Consider the following 15222-nt stretch of genomic DNA (forward strand, 5'->3'; position numbering starts at 1 on the left):
CTACTCAGCCACAAATTTTTACATAAATAAAATTGTAATATATTTCAGTGATAAAACTCAAGAAACTCTCAATATTGTATTTTATAGTAACTACTTTTTTCTTTTTCACACTATTTGACGTGCCCCTTGGATAAGGACCAATTTTTTCTACTTATAATTTCACACTACTTGATGTGGGACATCAATGAATACGCACTTTAACACGACATATCCTCTATTTATTTAAAGTCTCATATATTTTCACGTTCTAATCAATTTCATCCTCATAAAATAAAAGATCATCCTCATAATTGATCACATTTGAAAAATGAACACTTCAATTTTCTTGTGAATTCTTTAAGCTTGGCAGATCCTCCATGAGTTATGGACACATTTAACGTGTATGTGACCAAGTTCTCCCCCATAAAAAACACACTTGAAAGTACTCATATCTCTTGCTTGAAATCTTTTATCATATTGAATCACCATACTTCTTCCTTCCTTACTCACCTCTAGTTACTAATATCTGATTGTGCTCAAAAGATATATCACCACCCGTTATTTGTTGTTGACTCTCCTTTAATGATTTCATTTCATTACCTCATCAAACTGCAACGCTCTCTTCCATGCTAAAATTGAAGGCAAGTCCATTTTCAGCGAGTACAAGACCATTTTCATCATCAATCAATCAACTAATGAGGTTGATGCAAACTTGCTTACCAGTAAATTTCACAATTTTCTTAAAGATGTTTAATTTCTTTGATCAACATGGTCATTTTAATTTGTAGAGCAAGTCTCAGTCCAACCTTTTTATGAATTGTACTCCACTCTGAATTTTTCATTTCATCTTACTCAGCCTTTCTCCTTCTAAAGAAAAGTCAAGACCTTGTTGTACCAAATAGTTTTTGATTATGCATTTCCGTAAGGAGAAATCCATCCTTCCATGAGGGAATTTGGTTTGGCACCCCACCTATTGGGTTTCGCACCCCACTTTATTAAAAACGGGAATTTAAATTTCGATTTTAATACGAAAAAAACGGAAATTAAAAAACCGTTATGTATTTTAGCATATGTGGCACATTTTCAACCGTTCATTGCATATAAAAAACAAATCGGAATTTTAAATTCCGTTTTGAAAACGGAAATTAAATTTCCGTATTGAATACATGGGGTGCCAAACCCAATAGGTGGGGTGCCAAACCCAAATCCCCTTCCATGAGTTCCATCAAACAAAGGAACATTCAACTTATTTGATATTTACAAAAATCTTTAATTTTTTGGGTTAAAAAGCCCAGTTGAAATAATAACAAAAATTCTTAATCCATGGAGAATTTATTTTTTTTTCAATTTATTTTCCTAATTTTTTGAGAGCAGGTGTTTTCTTCCTGAGAAAGAAAGATGATGATCTCGACGTACACGTAGACTATTGAAGTGACACGTAGGTCCACATCGAATTGGCGCGTTCATTCCGCGGTGTGATTTTAGCGTATCCAACTGTGCATGTCATTTTCGTAATTAACCCTCCTTCTATGCCCTTTTGTTCACCGGCCAACAACACTAGTCTTCTCTTCTTCACTTCTTCTACTCCTCCTCCTTCATTTTTTCCCTCCTTCACTTTCCCCTCGTCTTCCTTGACCCTCTCAACAGAACCAGATAGAAAACGCGAAGAAAGAAAAAAAAAAGGAGAGAACAGAAAACGGAGAGAAAACAAATCAGAGAGAGAATCAAATTCCGATGAGTGAGAGAGCGAAGAAGGAAAAGCCAACGGAGAAGAAAGAGAGGATGAAGAACATCTTCAAGAAGCTTCACATAGGGAGCAGTCACGATCCTCATCGATCCAACGAAACCACGCCGCCACCTGCACCCTCGCCCTCCTGCGCCGCCGAGCACGCTCAGAACTCCGCCGCATCTCCGGCCACTCCTTCCGCGTCGCCGGCACCGGCACCTCCCGCGCCGCCTGCTCCCGTCCCCGCCCCGATGGTTTCTCGGCAGGATTTTTTCTCGTCGGAGGAGGAGTTTCAGGTGCAGCTTGCCCTAGCTATCAGTGCTTCCAATTCAGACTTCCGTGATGATCCTGAGAAGGATCAGATCCATGCCGCCACGCTGCTGAGCCTGGGAGGTCATCGGATGGATTCGGCGAGGAATAAGGACGATGTGGCGGAAGCGCTGTCTAGGCAGTACTGGGTAAGCTTGGTCGATTGTCGAATTACACTGCCTGCAATGTTGGTGTTTAGTGATAATTAATTGATATTAACCTGTGAATTATAGAAGATTATGATGATAAATTTTTGTTCTGGATTTTGTTTTTCGTAGCTTTAGTTAGTTTGTTCTTGTAGTGGATTCGATTGTTTATTGGAGCTAAGGCTTAGGGCTTTGTGTGTGATTAGGGCTAGCAATCAGGGTGAAGTGCCTAGGTTTATTGGCCTTTTAGCAGAAGCTGCTGTCTCGGTTGAATCGTTAGACTTAATTGAATATTTCTATGTTTATAGTCTGGATAGATTTATGGAGTCAATTGAGGTCAAGCTATGTTGAGGATTTAGCTGTTTATTAGGAAATGTAAATACATTGCTAAAAATTAGAAATGTGGATCGTTATTTTTTAGAACCACTGGTGTTGGTCTGTGTGCTTGACATTGGGAAAGAACATGTTCCTGATTGAATTTTTATACTGGTTCATCGGCAAAGAGAGGTAGAGGGTGACCAGTAAGAACATGGGGTGATATTGTTAAAAATGATCTCATATCAATAGTATCCGCTATCCCTCATAATTTAGTTTTTGATCGAGCTCAATGGCGTACTGTGATCCATATAGCTGACCTCACTTAGTGGGATAAGGCTTTTGTTGTTGTTCATTGGCAAGCATTTGCTTAGACAGTTTACATTTTTACGTAATGTGATTTTTCTGCTGTAATTAGCAGTTGCTGCTTTATGGCTGTTGTGTTTGTGATTGAATTTCTGTGTGGATAGTTTTTTATGCATAGCATTACATTATTGTTACAAATTGCACTAGTTTTCTATGCATAGCATAACCTTTTCTAAGAGATTGTATCAATATGTTTTTGTGCTTTACTGCTTCTTTAGGTGAAGTAATTATTCTATAACACAGTCATGTACCTCCATCACCTTGTATAGCTTAATGTCTTGTACTTGGTTATTGCACTAAGTGAACATGTACTCTTTCATTTATGTTCGTCCTTCGTTGGTTGAGCATCTAGATATAAATAATCAAGTTACAAATCATATGTAGTGAACATGAAACATCTGCCACTTGTTTTATCTCCACCGATACGCTTTTCACCTTTCCATTTTATGCTTGTTTCTTCAACAGCTCCCGTTTTGATTGTCTTGCATTTCTATTTCTTTGACCAGGAGTACAATGTGCTGGACTATGAAGAGAAAGTAGTAGATGGTTTTTATGATGTATTTGGGCTCTATAACGATTCGGCAATGCAAGGAAAGATGCCATCTATAGCAGACCTTGAAGCAAATCCTGGTAGTTCTAGCTTTGAAGTGGTCATAGTTAATCCGACAATTGATCCTGCCTTGGAAGAGCTGATGCAAATTGCACATTGTATTGCATTAGACTGCCCTGTCACAGAGATTGGTATTTTGGTACAAAGGCTTGCTGAGCTTGTTACAAACCATATGGGTGGTCCTGTGAAGGATGCTAATATTATATTGGCAAGATGGACGGAAACAAGTACAGAGCTAAGGACATCTCTTCACACAAGTGTTTTGCCTCTAGGGTCCTTAAATATTGGGCTTTCTAGGCATCGTGCTTTGCTTTTCAAGGTTAGCATTGTGACTTTTAAATCCTTATATGTGTGTGTGTGTGTGTGTGTATCAATCTGTCGGCTGTAATATAATTGTTGTTTTTCGTTTTTGCGAATGTAGGTATTAGCTGACAAAATTAAGATGCCTTGTAGATTGGTCAAAGGTAGTCATTACACTGGTGTTGAGGATGATGCTGTCAACATTATAAAGTTGGAGGATGAAAGGTTAAGGCTTTTATTATCTTTCATGCATTTGTTAACTTCCTAATTTGTGTGTCCATATGCTTGTCATCTACATGTCTATTTGTTGCTGTTGGCACTTGGCAATGCTTGATGTAATCACTGCAAAAGTGCAAAGTCTCTATTTGTGTGCCCAGAGAGTTTAGGTTGCTATTCAGGTTCCATGGTACTGATATTACCTATTGTGCTTTCAGGGAGTTTTTAGTTGATCTCATGGCTGCCCCTGGAACTCTTATTCCAGCTGATATTTTGAATACAAAGGATAATGCCTTTCCCAAGATTTTACCGAGTTTGCCTTCCACTAAGGAAGCTGGATTTTCTTACTCAAGACCTATCCTGCCATCTCATGGTGAAGGTAGCAGTCAAACTTCTGTGATAAAAGATCATTCACCACCCTGGAATGGAAAGTCATATGTCGAGAAGTCAGAGTATATGCCTTTGAACTTGGGTTTAAGCAGAGATACTGACGTTGGTCCTTCTAAAATTCCTAATAAAGGGATTCCTAACCAACTGGGAAATTCAGAACCCTCGCATGGTATTTCTCTGTACAAAGGGACTCTTGGAATGAATGCAGTTGGTGATGGGACGAGATTGAATGTTAATGTTGTACCATATGCCCAGAACAATCTCAATGACTCTCAGAACCTTTTTGCTGATCTTAACCCATTCCTGATGAAAGGCACTAGGAAGACCTCTGTGCTTAATAAACCTGTGGAAAATAAACCGCCTGAGCTCCAGAACACTAAAAACAATACTAATTCTGCTCAACCAGTTGGACCACTGATGTGGAAGAATCGCCATGCCTATAATGAGGTCCCGAGGAAAACTAATTATAACAATAATGAATATAACCGTCCTTTATTTGTTTCCAATGCTTCTTCATCTGAAAATACTGATCTCCATAATTCTAAATTGTCATACATTTCAAATATAAATAATGATGTAAATACTCAAACTTCGGCACAAGCTACTAGTTCAGCCTCACCAGTTGGTGTAGGTGGACTGAACCGGATTGAGGATCCCAATGCCGATTTTAACAGGAGGAATTGGGATAACTCTCAAAATGTCATGGCAGAGGCAGTTAAAGAACCTGAAAACATTGAATTCAGACATCATGACCGAAGGAAGTGCATACATGACAGATTCATGGGAAGCAATTTGAAATTAAAAGATCCAGAGAGTCCTAGCTCTTCATTTGATTATGTTACAAACAGGGTTGATTCTTCAATATTGGATGATGTAGACGTTGGTGAATGTGAGATTCCATGGGAGGATCTGGTTCTTGGTGAAAGAATTGGTCTAGGTAATGTGCATGAGTTGTTCTTATTTTCTTGTTTACATGTCATTAATATGTACTGGGAACTTGATGTGGCTTTGCTCTATGTTGCAAACCCAAGCTCCAGGCCCAGGTTTGGCAACGTCTATGCTAGGAGGCCCAAGCCACAGCTGGAGGCCAACATTCTAGAAGCTTAGGATCCCAACATAACCACCACCTGGTGAGGTGGCAGATTCTCAATGATAAGGAGGGGACCAGTACTATTAGCTAAGGATATATATGTTAGTATAGAGAGAGAGAGAGGTAGGCAGAAATTGGCTAGGACTTGGGAGAGATAGAGCACTCTCGAATTTGCTCTTGTTCATTTTCTTCTTCATTTGCTTTCCTTTGTATTACTGCAAACACTGCTTCTGGGTTCATACCAGAGGATTCAGTGCTAATCTAGTATACTCAGTCTCTATTTTCCTACTCTGTTTTCTGGTACCTAACATTGGTATCAGAGCTCCCGATCCAAAAAGGGAGCTGTATGGTGCTGACCCGCGGTGCGATGGAATCAAGAGTGGATGATTTGGAGCGTTCCCTTACTGAGATGAAAGAGGTGGCTCACGAACAGTTTGAAGAACTCCGGCGACTCTTCCTGAGTCGCGACCGACGGCGAACCAGGGGGCGTTCTAATACCCCGCGGCATCGGAGGAGCTCACGCGAGCACAACTCAGTCTCAACAGCGAGAACTTATGACGGGTCACGAACCGGGTCGCGTACCGGGTCGCGAACAGCGTCGCGCAGCAGAGAACACCACGAGCACTATCACCACCGGAGCCATTTGCGCGCCGTCACAGGAAGACGAGTGGACATCCCGATGTTCAATGGAAACGACGCTTACGGGTGGGTCACCAAGGTTGAGCGGTTTTTCCGACTCAGCCGGGTCGAGGAAGCGGAGAAGATCGAGATGGTGATGATCGCCATGGAGGATCGTGCTCTTGGGTGGTTTCAGTGGTGGGAAGAGCAGACATTAGAGCGAGCTTGGGAACCTTTCAAACAAGCTCTGTTTCGCCGTTTCCAACCCGCACTTCTCCAGAACCCGTTTGGTCCTCTGTTGAGTGTGAAACAGAAAGGAAGCGTTATGGAGTACAAGGAGAATTTTGAGTTACTAGCAGCGCCCATGAGGAACGCTGACAGAGAGGTGCTGAAAGGAGTATTCTTAAACGGGTTGCAAGAAGAAATCAAAGCTGAAATGAAGCTGTACCCTGCTGATGATCTAGCAGAATTAATGGATCGAGCGTTGTTGCTCGAAGAGAAAAACACAGCTATGAGAGGAGGCAAACCTAAGGAGGAAGACAAAAGGGGATGGAAGGAAAAAGGGGGTGTTGGGGGAAGGTATTATTCCAGTACAGGGGACAGCATGGGAAGAATTGCAAACTCTTATGTGAATTTCCAGAGCAAAGGGGGTACAGGAAATCAAGACAATGAAGGGAAAAGTCTCCAGAACAAAGGAGGCACTGGTAATCAGGACACAGAAGGAAAACAACCAGAAAAGAAGTGGAATGGAGGGCAGAGGTTGACCCAAACTGAACTCCAAGAGAGAAGCAGGAAGGGATTATGCTTTAAGTGTGGAGACAAATGGGGGAAAGAACACATTTGCTCCATGAAAAACTACCAACTCATTCTGATGGAAGTAGAGGAGGATGAGGAGGAAGAGGAGATTTTTGAGGAAGCTGAGGATTGGGAATTTGTGCTGGAAGGGAAGGTTCTCCAGTTGTCATTGAACAGCAAGGAAGGGTTAACTTCCAACCGATCCTTCAAAGTGAAAGGGAAGATAGGAAATAGGGAAGTTCTGATTTTAATAGATTGTGGAGCAACCATCAATTTCATCTCCCAAGACCTTGTAGTTGAACTAGAAATTCCAGTCATTGCAACCTCTGAATACGTTGTAGAAGTGGGGAATGGGGCAAAGGAGAGGAACTCTGGGGTATGCAAGAACTTGAAACTAGAAGTCCAGGGAATTCCCATTATGCAGCACTTCTTTATACTAGGATTGGGAGGTACAGAAGTGGTTCTGGGAATGGACTGGCTTGCTAGTCTGGGAAATATTGAAGCAAATTTCCAAGAACTCATCATACAATGGGTTTCTCAAGGGCAGAAGATGGTTCTGCAAGGGGAGCCCTCAGTGTGCAAGGTGGCTGCTAATTGGAAATCAATTAAGATCACTGAACAGCAGGAAGCAGAGGGGTACTACTTATCTTATGAGTATCAGAAGGAAGAAGAAAAGACAGAAGCTGAAGTGCCAGAAGGAATGAGGAAAATTCTGGAAGAATATCCAGAAGTGTTCCAAGAGCCTAAGGGACTACCACCAAGAAGGACCACTGACCATGCTATTCAATTACAAGAGGGAGCTTCCATTCCCAACATCAGACCTTACAGGTACCCTTTCTATCAAAAGAATGAAATTGAGAAGTTGGTGAAAGAAATGTTGAATTCTGGAATAATTAGGCATAGTACTAGTCCTTTCAGCAGCCCAGCTATTCTTGTAAAAAAGAAAGATGGGGGATGGAGATTTTGTGTAGATTATAGAGCCATTAACAAGGCCACTATTCCTGACAAATTCCCTATACCAATTATTGATGAACTCTTGGATGAAATTGGGGCTGCTGTGGTTTTCTCAAAGCTGGATTTAAAATCAGGGTACCACCAGATTAGGATGAAAGAAGAAGACATCCCTAAGACAGCTTTTAGAACCCATGAAGGGCATTATGAATACTTGGTCCTCCCTTTTGGATTGACAAATGCACCATCTACATTTCAAGCACTCATGAACCAAGTGTTGAGACCTTACTTGAGGAAGTTTGTACTTGTTTTTTTTTATGATATCCTCATTTATAGTAAGAATGAAGAGCTGCACAAGGACCACTTAAGGATTGTCTTACAAGTGTTGAAGGAAAACAATCTGGTTGCAAACCAGAAGAAATGTTCTTTTGGTCAACCTGAGATAATTTATTTAGGACATGTCATATCACAAGCAGGAGTTGCGGCTGATCCTAGCAAGATTAAAGATATGCTAGATTGGCCTATTCCTAAGGAGGTGAAAGGATTAAGAGGGTTCTTAGGACTCACAGGGTACTACAGAAGATTTGTGAAAAATTACAGCAAACTAGCACAACCTCTAAATCAATTGCTCAAGAAGAATAGCTTCCAGTGGACTGAAGAAGCCACCCAAGCTTTTGTGAAGTTGAAGGAAGTGATGACTACTGTTCCAGTTCTTGTTCCACCCAATTTTGACAAACCTTTCATTCTGGAAACAGATGCTTCTGGGAAGGGACTTGGAGCTGTCCTTATGCAGGAAGGAAGACCAGTTGCCTATATGAGCAAAACTTTATCTGATAGGGCTCAAGCCAAATCTGTTTATGAAAGAGAATTGATGGCAGTGGTTCTTGCTGTGCAAAAATGGAGACATTATCTCCTAGGGAGCCAGTTTGTCATACACACTGATCAGAGAAGCTTGAGATTTCTAGCAGATCAGAGAATAATGGGGGAAGAACAACAAAAGTGGATGAGCAAGTTGATGGGCTATGATTTTGAAATTAAGTACAAGCCTGGGATTGAAAACAAAGCAGCTGATGCTTTATCCAGGAAGTTGCAATTCTCTGCCATATCCTCAGTCCAGTGTGCTGAATGGGCAGATTTGGAAGCTGAGATATTAGGGGATGAAAGATATAGAAAGGTTCTGCAGGAGTTAGCCACTCAAGGGAATTCTGCTATTGGTTATCAACTGAAGAGGGGAAGATTGCTATACAAAGACAGAATAGTTCTCCCTAAGGGCTCTACCAAAATTCTCACTGTTCTGAAGGAATTTCATGATACAGCCTTAGGAGGCCATGCTGGAATTTTCAGAACCTACAAGAGAATATCAGCTTTATTCTACTGGGAAGGCATGAAGCTAGACATTCAAAATTATGTACAAAAGTGTGAGGTGTGTCAGAGGAACAAATATGAGGCACTAAATCCAGCAGGATTTCTTCAACCACTCCCTATACCCTCTCAAGGTTGGACTGATATATCCATGGATTTCATTGGAGGCCTCCCTAAAGTCATGGGAAAAGATACCATACTAGTGGTAGTAGACAGGTTTACTAAGTATGCACACTTCATTGCTTTATCTCACCCCTACAATGCCAAGGAGATTGCTGAAGTATTCATCAAAGAAGTGGTAAAACTACATGGTTTTCCCACCTCCATTGTGTCTGATAGAGACAGAGTATTTCTCAGCACATTCTGGTCAGAGATGTTCAAACTAGCTGGCACAAAATTGAAATTCAGCTCTGCATACCACCCTCAGACAGATGGACAAACTGAGGTGGTTAATAGATGTGTTGAGACATATCTAAGGTGTGTAACAGGGTCCAAACCAAAGCAATGGCCCAAATGGCTGAGTTGGGCAGAATTCTGGTACAATACAAATTACCATTCAGCCATCAAAACCACTCCTTTCAAGGCTCTTTATGGGAGAGAATCACCTGTGATTTTTAAGGGAAATGATTCTTTAACATCAGTAGATGAAGTGGAGAAATGGACTGCTGAGAGGAATCTAATTCTTGAGGAGCTCAAGAGTAATCTAGAGAAGGCACAAAATAGAATGAGGCAGCAGGCCAACAAGCATAGAAGGGATGTTCAATATGAAGTGGGGGATCTGGTTTATCTGAAGATTCAACCCTATAAGCTCAAGAGTTTGGCTAAGAGAAGCAATCAGAAGTTGAGTCCTAGGTATTATGGACCTTATCCAATTATAGCAAAGATCAACCCAGCTGCCTATAAACTGCAGTTGCCAGAAGGAAGCCAAATGCATCCTGTCTTCCATATTTCCCTGCTCAAGAAGGCTGTGAATGCAGGAGTTCAAAGCCAACCATTACCAGCAGCTCTTACTGAAGAATGGGAACTCAAGGTCGAACCAGAAGCTATTATGGACACCAGGGAAAACAGGGATGGGGACTTAGAAGTGCTAATCAGGTGGAAGGACCTACCAACATTTGAAGACTCATGGGAGGATTTCAGTAAGTTGCTGGACCAGTTCCCTAATCATCAGCTTGAGGACAAGCTGAGTCTTCAAGGGGGGAGAGATGTTGCAAACCCAAGCTCCAGGCCCAGGTTTGGCAACGTCTATGCTAGGAGGCCCAAGCCACAGCTGGAGGCCAACATTCTAGAAGCTTAGGATCCCAAAATAACCACCACCTGGTGAGGTGGCAGATTCTCAATGATAAGGAGGGGACCAGTACTATTAGCTAAGGATATATATGTTAGTATAGAGAGAGAGAGAGGTAGGCAGAAATTGGCTAGGACTTGGGAGAGATAGAGCACTCTCGAATTTGCTCTTGTTCATTTTCTTCTTCATTTGCTTTCCTTTGTATTACTGCAAACACTGCTTCTGGGTTCATACCAGAGGATTCAGTGCTAATCTAGTATACTCAGTCTCTATTTTCCTACTCTGTTTTCTGGTACCTAACACTCTACTATTTCATTAAGTATGTTAAGTGAAATTTTCCTCAGATGCAAATCAATCATTAATGACCTAGGTCTAACCACAATTTCTACTATTTTTTAATTGATTAAATGTCATATTTTTTGGCTTTTCTATTTGTGCAAGCATGGTCCCAAGGCTGTGACAAGCTCGTTCAAATTCTCAAATTTCTTATTTTTACATGTGATTTACCATATGCTAGGATTCATAAGTATATTTAGTTTTTGTTTGGGAGGCTCGTAGAGTTTTTAAGTTTAGCATGCCTTTAATTATGTTTCTGATTGTATTAATTTTATTTTTTTATATTCATGCTTTCTTTCAAATAGGTTCATATGGGGAGGTATACCATGCAGACTGGAACGGCACGGTGAGTACTATTATTCCTTTATGTACTTGCAAGGAAGATTATTGTTCTAGAATCTAGATTGATCTTTAAAATGCTTATATGCTTATATCATCATATTTTGATTGATGACAGTTAGAAATATAATATGAAATCTTTCATGTGTCCTTTACCCAACAACTTAAGCTTTTGGAATAATGGGGGTTCATTACATGGTTTCAGAGGCTCTATGACCAAGTGATCTATAGTTCGATTCTTGTTGCACTCACTATTCTAATAAAAATATATTGAATTTCAGCACATGTAGATTGTTCTGTGCATAGTCCACGCTTCAAGTCCAATGGGCTCTTGCGTGAGAAAATAATATGATCATTCATTTGTCATTTACCCAAAAACTTTTTGGGATAATTTGTTCATGACAATGACAAGTCTTTCCTGTCTTGGACGATTCAAATGTAAAAGAAATCATTTAAATAATAACAATAATAATTATGATGATTATAATAAAATACAAAAGTCTGGACTATTCAGATCATTTAGAGACCCTTCTTCATGAACTTTCATTGTTATGTATAGTTGCTTCCTGTGTACATGCCTTGTGGCTCTTTATTCAAGTGCACTGATGATCTACTGTTGAAATATTAGGAGGTTGCTGTGAAGAAATTTTTGGATCAGGATTTTTCAGGCGCTGCCTTGTCTGAGTTCAAAAGAGAAGTAAGCAGTAATTTAGTTTTTTTTTTTGCTTACAACCATCACTCTTCTTATTTTTATAAAAGAAATAGTGAAACCTTGTGTACTTTAAGAAAATAATTGTTAATTTAACATAAACTAATCAGAACATTCGGGTCAAACTACCAGTGAAGAAAAGAAATGAGAAACTTGATAGGGAGTATTTGATGTGTAGGAAATGCAAAGTAATATTAAAGAAAATGGTTACACGGGCAAGGTTCAACCATTATTTTGCGCTTGAAGGCCAAAACTAATATGCTATTCATCTTTTTGCTGTAAGGTACGGATAATGCGTAGGCTGCGGCATCCAAATGTTGTTCTTTTTATGGGTGCTGTTACTCGGCCTCCCAACCTCTCAATCATTTCAGAGTTTCTTCCAAGGTAGATACCTTTTTGACTTTTTCATCATCATTGTTTATTTAACAAAATAATGGTGCTATTTATCAGGCATGTGAATTTTATCTCTGTTGCAAGTTACTACTCTCATATTTAAATGTATCATATTACAGAGGAAGCCTGTACCGGATTCTCCATCGCCCTAATTGTCAGCTCGATGAGAAACAGAGAATAAAAATGGCTCTGGATGTGGTATGGAATATTTACCAATCTTCCCTGTGAAGTTTCAACCATCATTTACATTAATGAACTTTCAATTTTATAACACTCCAATTTACAGGCTAGGGGCATGAATTGCTTACACACCAGCACACCAACAATTGTTCACCGAGATCTAAAGTCCCCAAATCTTTTGGTTGATAAGAACTGGAACGTTAAGGTATATGATTGAAAACTCATAAGTTGTCAATATGCCTTGTTTGTCATTTCTCTTGTTTATATGGGTTCCCGAATTCTTTGTTCGCACATCAGATTATATATTTGTTGGTTTGGTGAAGTCAACTTGGTTAATTTTGGAAGTAGTGTTAAATATGGTTATCTGATTTCTTGTGCAAGCTATGAATTTTGGTTCTATTTCTGATCTAGTTTATACTTAAAACTTGTTTCTTATTTTCATTATATTGGGAGTGTGGTCTTGGGATGTCACTCAAAAGGTGTGTAAACATAAGAGACTATGCATTTTGCTGTTGACTGTAACTTCTATGATCGTAGAGGGATGCAGATGCAAAAGTTGACAATCACCTGAATGGTCCGTTTGGTGTTTGTGTCAAGTTAAAAATGAATTGCTAATGCCTATATTAGCCCAGTTGAAGTCATATGGCAAGAACTATTTATGGATGCTTCCTGCTTGTACACAAAATACCTGCATTTCATTTGACATGGAGGGTATATGCGGGTTAAGTTGGTTTATATTGGTGCCTAACTTGAACCCATTTGTCTAATTTTCTACACTAAACAATACCCTAATAATTGAAAGGCTCACAATCTGAACAACCTAAACAAAAAAAATGTTTTGCTTTGTGTATCAATTTGGACCTTTTATGCGGGACCTCTTTTTTTAAAATATATATATATATATCAATATTATCCTTTTAAATTCAATTCCAATTAAACCTGTGAAATTTTTCCGTGCTAGAATTTGGTATGATTTTTTGCCTATATGATAGTATAGCAAATTATGAAGCAATATTCCTGCAGTTGGTGTTTTTTTTTTTAATTTTCTTGACATTTTTTGTACTATGGAAAAATACGATTTCTGAGCTATGTGGATTTTACTTAATTTGAACTTAAAAGTAAGCCACTCATTCTACAGGTTTGTGATTTTGGGTTGTCACGCTTGAAGCACAACACATTTTTGTCATCCAAATCAACTGCTGGAACGGTGAGAATTTGAGAAAATTGTTATGTTTTTGCTCATTGTTCAGGCGCATGCTGTGTATGTCTTATCTGCCTTTGGTATACCTGACTTGATTTTTCATCATGTTAGCCGGAATGGATGGCTCCTGAAGTTCTCCGCAATGAGCCTTCAAATGAGAAGTGAGTTATTCTTAATTTAAGACAGTTTATTTTTTCTGGATTATAATTGATATTTTATATCTCATTTATGTTATCAGTTTTTGTTTTTAATCAGTGTCCTAAATCTTTTGTGGGTCTCTAAAAATGTGGAAGGTATTAAGCTAGTCCTAGCTGCCAGTCTGCTTCTAATAAAACAATATATCAACTGCTTCATAACCCTAATAAAATTGGTTCAATAGGCATTTCTGACAGACTTTTGCCAGATGAAAAACGCTTTTTCTTCTGAAATCCTGTAATTGTTGGGCATTTAATAGTAATCCCCCCGTTCTTTTGGTGTGTGCTATTACTGAAATTTTTTTCTCCAAATATAAACCACTTGGTGATGGCAGTTCGGACCACTATAATCTTATAAGCATGGAATTTCATTTTGCCATACCTCCTTGAAAAGGGCGATTCTAGAATTTCTGAACTCTAGAATTTGAACATATTCAGATTCAATTATATATGCTTGTTTCTACTTGCAACAACAACTGTGTCTATTAATGCATCTCTGCTAATTATCATTTGATTCATCTCAAATTTACAGGTGTGATGTTTATAGTTTTGGGGTCATCCTATGGGAGCTTGCCACTCTAAGGTTGCCGTGGACTGGAATGAATCCTATGCAAGTTGTTGGTGCTGTGGGCTTTCAAAACCGTAGACTGGAAATTCCTAAGGAACTTGATCCTTTAGTTGCCAGAATAATCTGGGAATGTTGGCAACAGTAAGCCAGCTCAACTTGAAGTTTGATCTATTAATTTTTCTTCTACATTTCATTACTTAAAATGATTTCATGAAATTGAGTAATTATACTTCATTTCCAACTGATGACCTTTTTTCTCTACCCCCCTCTCTTTTCTCTAACTTGTGTGTCAGGGATCCAAATTTGCGCCCCTCGTTTGCACAGCTTACGGTGGCTCTGAAGCCCCTGCAGCGTTTGGTTATCCCATCTCATCAAGACCAGGTAGCTCCACCTCTGCCGCAGGAGATTTCTGTAAATTCTACCCCATGAAAAATCTCTTTTCTCAAGTGTGAATAAGTAGGATTTCTGCATAGTTACTCATGTGCTGATAAAGGTAACAGCACAATAAAAGAGAAAAAATTCATCAAACTTGTAACGGCAAATGATTGTGTTGAGGAATATAGCAATTCCTGCTACAGCCAAACAACTGCGGAGCCATTTTGTATTGTGTTGATAGCTTGTCCGAGGAACTGAAACTCGGTAATATGTGTAAATAATTAAACAAACTATACTTAAGATGTACTAGGGAAATCTACAATTTGGTGAAGTGGTTTGGTTGCTCAATGTTTTATCTTGTGATGAAGTATTCTTTTGGACAAGGAAAAGGAAGATGAGGTTACCATGAAGAAATAAATTATTTTTGGGCAATCACCTTTTCAATTTTTTATGATACATATTTTTA

The 15222-nt window shown here is 39.3% G+C and overlaps 1 protein-coding gene across 1 annotated transcript; it reads left to right on the forward strand.

Annotated features, from left to right (window-relative positions):
- Positions 1-1564: 1564 nt before the first annotated feature.
- LOC130718531 (serine/threonine-protein kinase EDR1) lies at positions 1565-15188 on the forward strand. Its single transcript, XM_057569130.1, has 13 exons — positions 1565-2163; positions 3348-3770; positions 3873-3976; positions 4186-5294; positions 11103-11143; positions 11765-11833; positions 12129-12229; positions 12358-12436; positions 12525-12623; positions 13557-13625; positions 13731-13780; positions 14346-14522; positions 14675-15188. The coding sequence occupies exons 1-13, from the start codon at positions 1714-1716 to the stop codon at positions 14808-14810; spliced, it is 2907 nt and encodes a 968-aa protein (XP_057425113.1). The 5' UTR covers positions 1565-1713; the 3' UTR covers positions 14811-15188.
- Positions 15189-15222: the final 34 nt, after the last annotated feature.

Source organism: Lotus japonicus, chromosome 5, assembly GCF_012489685.1.
Source record: "Lotus japonicus ecotype B-129 chromosome 5, LjGifu_v1.2".
Classification (NCBI taxonomy): Eukaryota; Viridiplantae; Streptophyta; class Magnoliopsida; order Fabales; family Fabaceae; genus Lotus; species Lotus japonicus.

Bases quoted from the DNA above. Each gene is read 5' to 3' on its own strand.
- LOC130718531 (XM_057569130.1), top strand. From the start codon at position 1,714: ATGAGTGAGAGAGCGAAGAAGGAAAAGCCAACGGAGAAGAAAGAGAGG. The intron at 12,230-12,357 runs GTAGATACCTTT...ATCATATTACAG, and splicing joins ATTTCAGAGTTTCTTCCAAG to AGGAAGCCTGTACCGGATTC. The intron at 14,523-14,674 runs GTAAGCCAGCTC...CTTGTGTGTCAG, and splicing joins ATCTGGGAATGTTGGCAACA to GGATCCAAATTTGCGCCCCT.